The sequence below is a fragment of the Mobula hypostoma genome, chromosome 21 (genome assembly GCF_963921235.1).
Source record: "Mobula hypostoma chromosome 21, sMobHyp1.1, whole genome shotgun sequence".
Lineage (NCBI taxonomy): Eukaryota > Metazoa > Chordata > Chondrichthyes > Myliobatiformes > Myliobatidae > Mobula > Mobula hypostoma.
This window is the reverse complement of record NC_086117.1, coordinates 45,229,009-45,238,273: the sequence shown is the minus strand read 5'-3', so window position 1 is coordinate 45,238,273 and position 9,265 is coordinate 45,229,009. Positions and strand designations below refer to the sequence as shown.

At 43.6% G+C, this 9,265-nt stretch overlaps 1 protein-coding gene across 1 annotated transcript in view; it reads left to right on the top strand.

Annotated features, from left to right (window-relative positions):
• Positions 1-4,313: 4,313 nt before the first annotated feature.
• Positions 4,314-9,265, top strand: part of LOC134359975 (apical endosomal glycoprotein-like) — a 74,133-nt gene continuing 69,181 nt past the window's right edge. Inside the window, exon 1 of the mRNA XM_063073894.1 lies at positions 4,314-4,444. Within this exon, the coding sequence (XP_062929964.1) occupies positions 4,363-4,444 (82 nt within the window). The 5' untranslated portion in view covers positions 4,314-4,362. The remainder of the gene's footprint in view (positions 4,445-9,265) is intronic.

Genomic DNA, 9,265 nt, shown 5'->3' with positions numbered 1-9,265 from the left:
CAGTCATCACCCTGACACAGTGGTGTCAAGAAAACAACCTCTTTCTCAACGTTGCTAAAACAAAGGAGCTGGTTGTGGACTACAGGAGGAATGGAGACAGGCTAACCCCTATAGACATCAATGGACCTGGAGTTGAGAGGGTGAACAGCTTAAAGTTCCTCAGCACAAACATCACCAAGGATCTCACGTACTCTGTACAACAGCACCTCTTTCACCTCAAACGGTTGAAGCAGTTTGGTATGGGCCCCCCAAATTCTAAGAACTTTCTACAGGGGCACACTTGAGAGCATCCTGACTGGCTGCATCACTGCCTGGTACGGGAACTGTACTTCCCTCAATTCCAAGACTCTGCAGAGAGTGGTGCGGACAGCCCAGCGCATCTGTAAGATGTGAACTTCCCACTTTTCAGGATAGTTACAAAGACTGGTGTGTAAAAAGGGCCTGAAAGATCATTGGAGACCCAAGTCACCCCAACCACAAACTGTTCCAGCTGCTACCATCTTGGAGATGGTACCGCAGCATAAAAGCCAGGACCAACAGGCTCCGGGACAGCTTCTTCCACCAGGCTATCAGACTGATTAATTCATGCTGACCCAACTATATTTCTATGTTATATTGACTATCCTGTTGTGCATAATATTGATTATAAGTTACTATAATTGCACATTGCACATTTAGACGGAGATGTAACATAAAGATTTTTACTCCTCATGTATATGAAGGATGTAAGTAATAAAGACAATTCAATTCAATTCCATCTTTATCTTTTTAATGACTTTTTTAGTTGCCTTCTATTGGTTTTTAAAAGCTTCCCAATCCTCTAACTTCCCATGATTTTTGCTCTATTATATGCCCTCCCTTTGGCCAGGAGGTCAGTCCCAGTTCCCTGAAGAAGGGCATATCAGGAACAGCACCAGATGCACCAAAAATAATGAAGTGCGAGCCAAGTGATGCTGAAACATGAGGAACCTCACACCAATTGATCAGGTGGAAACTCTGCAGGTATAAATGGTTATGGACAATTAAACAGTGAACACGAGCACGTCCATAGAATATTCCAGTCCTCCATTTGGTAGTGCCCAGCAAGTTTTAAAAATATTGAAGCGTTTACAACTACATTCAGTCAGAAGTACAGAGTGGTCGATGCATCTTCCCTTCGACCTTCACCTTCACCATCATGGAAGCCAGTCTCAGCCAATATGATGTGAAGAAATGGCTGAGAGCTTCCAGCTGTAGTAGTGAAGAACTGTCCTCCAGAACTAGCTACATCTCGAGCCAAGTTATCCCGGTAGAGTTATCTGACAACGGATAAATAGATAAATGCTCAGGTATGTTCTGTTCACAAGAAGCAGGACAGGTCCAATTGGCTGAATCGGTGTCTGTCATCAGCAAATTGATGAAGGATGTGTCATCAACAGAGCTGTAAAGAAGCACACTCTTCAATCTGCTCACAATAACTTACTCACGATTACAGCCTTCATGGGAATGTTGATTCCAGGCCTGAGGTGGGAATGATTGCCTATGACATCAAACTATCCTTTGACCATAAGGCACTTAACCACACATTGCTCTGCGACAACACCGGTGCCAAGCTGCATGGGTCCTAGTGCCCTTCTCTTGGACAACATTGGTGGCGTGGAGAAGGGAGACTTACAACATGGGCAACAGCCGGTCTTCCATACAACCTTGCCCAGGCCTGCGCCCTGGAAACCTTCCAAGTCGCAAATCCATGGTCTCACAAGTCTAATGGATGCCTAACTAATCCTCTGACTGGGTGTGGAATTAGGGTGGCACGTGGTCCTTGAGAAGCAGATGGCTTTGCATGTCAGTGACCCAAGTTCATCCCGACCTCAGGTGGTGACCTTTTGGAGTTTGCACCTTTTCCCCGTGATCACGTAAGCTTCCCCAAGGTGCTCCAGATGTATCTATGTCCCAACTTATGTCTGGCAGCTCAGTTGTCTAATGTCAATCACCCCTGGTGTAGGTGGGTGGCAGAAGAGTGGTTGGCATGGAGCAAGAGGGATGTGGTTGGACTATTAGTGGGTATATGTGAAAGAGTAAGGTAATGTGAGGGAATGAGATTATGGGATTGTTCTAAGAGCTGATATAGACTCATGGGCTGATTGGCCTCCAGTGTCATAGTGAGATATAAACATATCAAAAAATTGTCAGTGAACATTAAGGGGAAAACACTCCTGTGTCAAACCATACACCTCATACCTCCCACAAAGGACAATGGTTGTGTTCAGAGGTAAATTATCCCAGACCCAGGACATCTTTGCGGGAATCTCTTGGGGAAGTGTCATACATATAATCACCTCCAGTTGCTTCATCAGTGACCTTCCCTCCATCAAGCTAGAAGTCAGGATAGTTACTGATGATTGTACCCTGTTCAATTTGATTGGCACTGCTTCAACAAATACACCAAGTTGAAGGCAGCATTCAGATGTGGGCTGATAAATACAGTATCAAAGAACCGTCATGTCATAAAAGTGCCGCACAATGACCATCTCAATCAAGACCTAACTACCCTTGACATTCAGTGATACTACTGTCGCTGCCCCCACCATCCTTGCGGTCACTTTCAACAGGACCAGCCACATTGATAGCATGTCTACAAGCATTGATCAGAGGCTGGATAATCTGTGGTGAGTGACTCACACCATGACATCCCAAAGCCCTTCCACCACAATACAGGCATAGTGGATGAGTGCATCTTCAACAATTCTTGAAAAGCTCAATACTCTCCAGGATAAAGCAGCCCTTTTGATTAGCCCCCATCAGACACCCAAACATTGGTTCCCTCCACCACCACCGGCATTATGTGGCTTCCAGCATCTCCCAGACACCCCCAGCTCTACCATTAAGAAGTACAGTAATATAGCAGATGCGTGGGACACCCCTCCTCCAGCTTACACATCACTATGTCTTGGAACTATTTCTCTGACCATAGCATGATACAGTAGGGAAAGTCAAGCACTGAGCATCAATGTACAGCAATCTCCATTTATTTTCCCCTCATTCCCATCATTTTGCCCCAGATTCTGCCGCTCACCTGCTCTAGGGGTAACCTACAGTGGTCAAGTAACTTACCAACCGTCATGTCTTTGTGACGTGGGAGGAAACCAGAGCTCGCAGAGGAAACCTGCACATATAGTTCTGGTTGCTTCACTATAAGAAGGAAGCTTTGGAGAAGGTGCAGAAGAGGTTCACCAGGATGCTGCCTGGTTTAGAGAGTAGGTGCTATCATGAGAGGCTGGATAAATTTGGATAGTTCTCTCTGGAGTGCTGGAGGCTGAGGAGAGATCTGATAGAGGTTTACAAGATTATGAGAGGCACAGACAGAGTGGACAGAGAGTATCTGTTTCCCAGGGTTGAAATGTCTAATACCAGAGGGCATGCATTGAAGGTAAGAGGGGGTAGGTTCAAGGGGGATGTGAGGGTTAAGTTTTTTTACTCGGAGAGTTGTGGATGTCTATGAGCCGGCTGGTGGCGTAGTGGCATCAGCGCCGGACTTCGGAGCGAAGGCTCCCGAGTTCGAATCCGCCGGCTCCCCAGGCATGCTTTCCATCCATACTGCGTTGAGCGTCGAGCTAGCAACTCAACGTTGTAAAAAAGAAATTGACTGCTACAGAAACATCAACACCAAAAAGTTGATGGCCTATGCTCTCTCGTGGGTTTAAAGGGCAATTTCCTTCCTTTCCTTCCTTAAGAGACGTTCACATAGGCACATGGATGTAAGGAAAATGGAGGGATAGAAACATGGTGTTGGCAGGAGGGATTAGTGTTTGGGTATTTTTGACTTGCCTCTTAGCTGGTTCAGCACAACACTGTGGGCTGAATGGCCTGTTTGTGTGCTGTATGCTTCTAGGTTCTATGTAACAGAGAGAACATGCATTCTCCACACAGACAGCGCCGGAGATCAAAGCCAAACCTGTGTGGCTGGAGCTAAGGGGTTTCTCTTCCGGTTGTGTTGCTGTGCTCCTCGACAGTCTCTGTATTGTTGTGTTTAAGTCCTAGAATTCCCTGCTCAACAACCCTGTGGGAGCACTTTGCCCCGAAAATGCAGCGGTCCAAACCAGCAGCTCTCCAGCTTCTCGGGGCAGGGCAAGGTCATCAGAGAGGTGCAACAAGCACTGGTCTCTGACACACAGATGTTGAAAAGTGAATAGAAAAGGCCCTTTAACGGTCATCTTGAGATTGCAATGTTCAGTAAAGTTCAGGTTAAAGTTAAGGCAGATGCTCATAAAACCAGTCCAAAAACAATTGAGAAATAAGGGGATGTTAGGGAAATGTTGATAGGACGATTAAAGTCCAAAGCTTATCAAAGTGCATTCCGTTCTATTCGCTGCTTGCTTTGAGATGAAGCCACTACACTGTGAGAAGTTCCTAATGCATCTCCTCACTCTTCTGTTACTACTCTTGCTTCCACATAGCCTCCTGGGTAAGTTGTAGCTCTTTTTTAAAGTCACTTTTCCCATTTGCTGGTGTTACAAAGGATATTTATGGATTCTTTACATAGCTGCCTGTTAGACAACCACTTTAAAGGTTGCGTATTTTATTGCTTGTATGGCACTGATTACAGCATGATATAATGGAGGTGTTCCGATTTATCGCAGTAAACTAAAGCAGACACTAATTGGGCAGTAATGTAGATCATTTTCAAACCTAAAAAGGTTTATACAAAGCAAAGCACTTACGAATTCTACAGCAATTATTGGGGTTAGTTTTACACTAAAGCCAGGCTGATAGTTGCACCATCGCACGCGAAGGAGGATCTTTGGTTCAAGGTCTCCCCTGCTAATGGTTACCCTGATATCCCACGGTTCTAGACCTGTCCCATCAGAGAGTGGGATCCTGCTGCCCTTCCAGTGGTGGTCTCCTGTGAAACACTGAAGTACTGGGATGGGTGCAGGAGTTGGACAATGTTTCAGCTTCATAAACCATCAGATCATCTGCACCTGGAGTATTGTGTGCTTTTCTGGTCATGGGAAGGATATGATTGCACTGGAAAGAGTGCAGAGAGAACTCATTAGGTCACCTGGATGGAGCAATGCAGTTATCAGGGGAATATGGAGAAGCTAAGCTCTGTTTTCTCTGCAGCAAAGGAGGCTGAGGGGTATAAGATAGAGGTGCATAAACTTATCAAAAGCATAGATAGGCGAGATAGTACTTTTTCCTAATTAAGCGGGAGTATCTTAGTACAAGAGGACGAAGGTTTAAGGAGGCTGAGAAGGGATATGAAGGGTAAGTTCCTTCTTTGTTTCTGGGTCTAAATCCTGGAACTCCCTTCCCAGCTGGGCAAGTGTCTTCACCAGCAGACATGCTGCCATTCAAAAACACAGCTCAGCCCACCTTCGACATCAGCTTCATTCACAGGGCCCAGATCCCATTAATAAATGAATAATAAAAGAATAGAAATACTCAGGAATGCAATGGGTTTCGATAGAATAAATGAAGAGAAGCTTCCCAGTGGTGAGGGAGTGGGTGAGCAGGGATATCAGATGGAGGGAAATGAGCAAAACGCTGGAGGCAGGATGGCAGGATTGGGGAATTACTCCTTGTGGCAAGTTTTGGTTTGGTCCTCATTTTTGAACAGGTGATGGAAGACAACTTTCCAGTGGATGTGTAGGAAGCTTCCGTCACAATATGCAAACCTGTGCGGTCTTGAGTAGCTTTCACACGTTTTCTATGATTGAGTGAGCTCAGAGCCCTGCCCTGGATTTGTCAGCTGGATATTCAGCTGGGATATCTAACAAGACTTGATGTATCCAGTAGACCAGACAACACCAGGAAGAATCCTCTTTTGGCTCTTGGTGTGTTTACCTGGAGTTTGTGCAGGTGCACATTCTTCTGAGTCATAAGGGAATATTAGACAGGAACGTAAAGTCTGCTGACAGGAGTAACCCAGAGTGACTGAAGTCAAGGCAGTGGAATGGAAACACAATCATGTTGGAGTATCTTCAAGTGGGGAAGGATTGGATGTGTCTGTTGTATTGGATTATACTAAGTGTTCCCAGTTAGTCCATGGAGATTAGTCCATGGAGCTGTGTGCTCCGTTTGCAGGATGTGGGAAGTCAGGGCGAGCACAATTGTCCCTGATGACGACACCTGTGAAAGGTGCATCCAGTAGCAGCTCCTGACAAACCGAGTTAGGGAACTGGAGCTGGAGCTGGATGAACTTCGGATCATCTGGGAGGCAGAGGCAGAAATAGACAGGAGTTACAGGGAGGTAGTCACCCCTAAGAGTCAGGAGACAGGGAGCTGGGTGACTGCCAGGAGAGGGAAGGGGAATAGACAGAATGAGCAGAGCACCCCTGTGGCCATTCCCACCAATGATAAGTACATCGTTTTGGATACTGTTGGTGGGGACGACCTACCAAGGACAAGTTGCGGTGGTTGCGTCTCTGGCACCGAGACAGGACCCTCAGCTCAGAAGGGAAGGAGGGAAAAGAGGAGAGCAGTAGTGATAGGGGATTCGATAGTTAGCAGGACAGATAAGAGGCTCTGTGGAAGAGATCGAGAATCCTGGATGGTCTGTTTCCTCCCTGGTGCCAAGGTCCACGATATCTCAGATCGAGTTCTTGGTATTCTCAAGAGGGAGGGTGAGCAGCCAGATGTCGTGGTCCATGTAGGGACCAATGACGTGGGTAGGAAGAGTGAGGAGGTCCTGAAAGGTGAGTTTAGGGAGTAAGGCGCCAAGTTAAAGGACAGGACCTCCAGCAAAGCAATCTCAGAACTGCTACCAGTGCCACGTGCAGGCGGGTTTAGAAATAGTAAGATAGCGCAGATCAACACGTGGCTGAAGACACGTGGTGCAGGAGGAAGGGCTTCAGATTTATAGATAACTGGGCAGTTTTCCAGGGAAGGTGGGACCTGTTCCGGCAGGACGGTTTACATCTGAACTGGACGGGAAAAATATTCTTGCAGGTAGGTTTGCTAGAGAGGCTCCAGTGGATTTAAACTAGATACAAGGGGGGAGGGGAACCAGAGTGTAGGAACAGATGTAGGGGAGAAGGAAGAAAAAGAAAATAGTAAAATTGTTTGCACCGTTAGTGATAAACAGAGAGTAAGAGGTGGAAAATTTCTTAAATGCATTTATTTTAATGCTCGGAGCATTGTAAGAAAGGTGGATGAGCTCAAAGCATGGATTGATACCTAGAAGTATGATGTGGTAGCTATTAGTGAAACATGGTTACAGGAGGGGTGTGATTGGCAACTAAATATTCCTGGATTTCATTGCTTCAGGTGTAATAGAATCGGAGGGACAAGAGGGGGAGGTGTTGCATTGCTTGTCAGAGAAAATATTACAGTGGTGCTCTGGCAGGATAGATTAGAGGGCTTGTCTAGGGAGGCTATTTGGGTGGATTTGAGGAATGGGAAAGGTGTAGTAACACTTATAGGGGTGTATTATAGACCACCAAATGGGGAGCAAGAATTGGAGGAGCAAATTTGTAAGGAGATAGCAGATATTTGTAGTAAGCACAAGGTTGTGAATGTGGGAGATTTTAATGTTCCACACATAGACTGGGAAGCCCATACTGTAAAAGGGCTGGATGGTTTGGAGTTTGTAAAATGTGTGCAGGATAGTTTTTTGCAGCAATACATAGAGAAATGAAGGTCATTTAAAGATGAAATTTTGAGGGTACAGAATCTTTATGTTCCTGTTAGGTTGAAAGGGAAGGTTAAAAGTTTGAGAGAGCCATGGTTTTCTAGGGATATTGGAAACTTGGTTCGGAAAAAGAGAGATATCTACAATAAATATAGGCAGCATGGAGTAAATGAGGTGTTTGAGGAATATAAAGAATGTAAAAAGAATCTTAAGAAAGAAATTAGAAAAGCTAAAAGAAGATACGAGGTTGCTTTGGCAAGTAAGGTGAAAATAAATCCAAAGGGTTTCTACAATTATATTAATAGCAAAAGGATAGTGAGGGATAAAATTAGAGAATCAGAGTGGACAGCTATGGATTCCAACCTGATATAATTTTTGCTCAAAAGACACATATCAGGGCGGGAGATCAAAATAGATTTTTTGGATGGTGGAATGGTTTGCAATTCCACTCTACTTCTCAGAGTAAAACAAAAGGCATGTCTATTTTTATTAAACCTAATATATTTATTCAAGAGGACATTGAATCAGATTCTAATGGTAGATTTTTAATTGTTAAAGGAACGATCTGTAACAGAAAAGTTGTTTTGGTTAATTTGTATGGTCCTCCTTTTTTAAAAAAAAGGTATTTGCTTTACTGCCTGATTTAAATGAACATATGCTGATAATGGGCAGGGATTTTAACTGCTGCTTAAATCCTATGATTGATAAGAGCTCAACCAATCAGCGACATCCAAATCGATCCACGTCATTTATTAATTCCTTTTTGATTGATTTTGGGTTGATTGATTTGTGGAGGTATCTTCATCCCAATAATAGAGAATATTCTTTCTTCTCACATGTGTATAAAAAATATTCGAGGATTGATTATATTATAACCTATCCCCGCTTCTTGCCTAGTGTTAAAACTTGCGAATATGACGCTATTGCTATATCTGATCATGCGCCTCTGAGTTTGTCTTTTGAATTTGATGATGTCATTCTTGCCCGCCCACCTTGGCGCATGTCTCAGACATTATTGCAAAACTCTGACTTTGTCAGTTTCATTGAAACCCAGATAAAAGATTTTTTTCTTTTTAATGATATAGGGGGTATGTCTAAATTAGTTATATGGGATACATTTAAAGCATTTTTATGTGGTCATATTATTTCTTATTCAGCTAAACTTAAAAAACACACTAAAGCAGAATTAGTTAGAATTTCAAAACAAATTAAAGATATAGATAATATCTATGCAATTTCCCCCAATACTGATTGGTTTAAACAAAGGGTGGAACTTCAATCACAATATAACCTGTTATTAATTCACCCCATTGAAGGATATTTGCTTAAATTAAGGAGCCAATTTTATATGTTTGGAGATAAAAATAACAAACTGCTCTCATCTCAATTAAAAATTGCTGCAGCCAAAAGGCAAATCATGAAAATCCATAGGAAAGATGGTACCTTAGCTCAGGAATATGAAGAAATTAATAAGATTTTTCAAGATTTTTATGCTGAACTTTATAAATCTCAATGTCCGTTAGATTCCTCTGAAATGAATACTTTTTTACAAAAGATTGTTTCTCCTAAAATCTCGGCTGAGGATCCAAAAACTTTTGATGCTCAAATCACTGAAGCCGAAATTCATAAAGCTATTTTTTCAATGCAATCTGG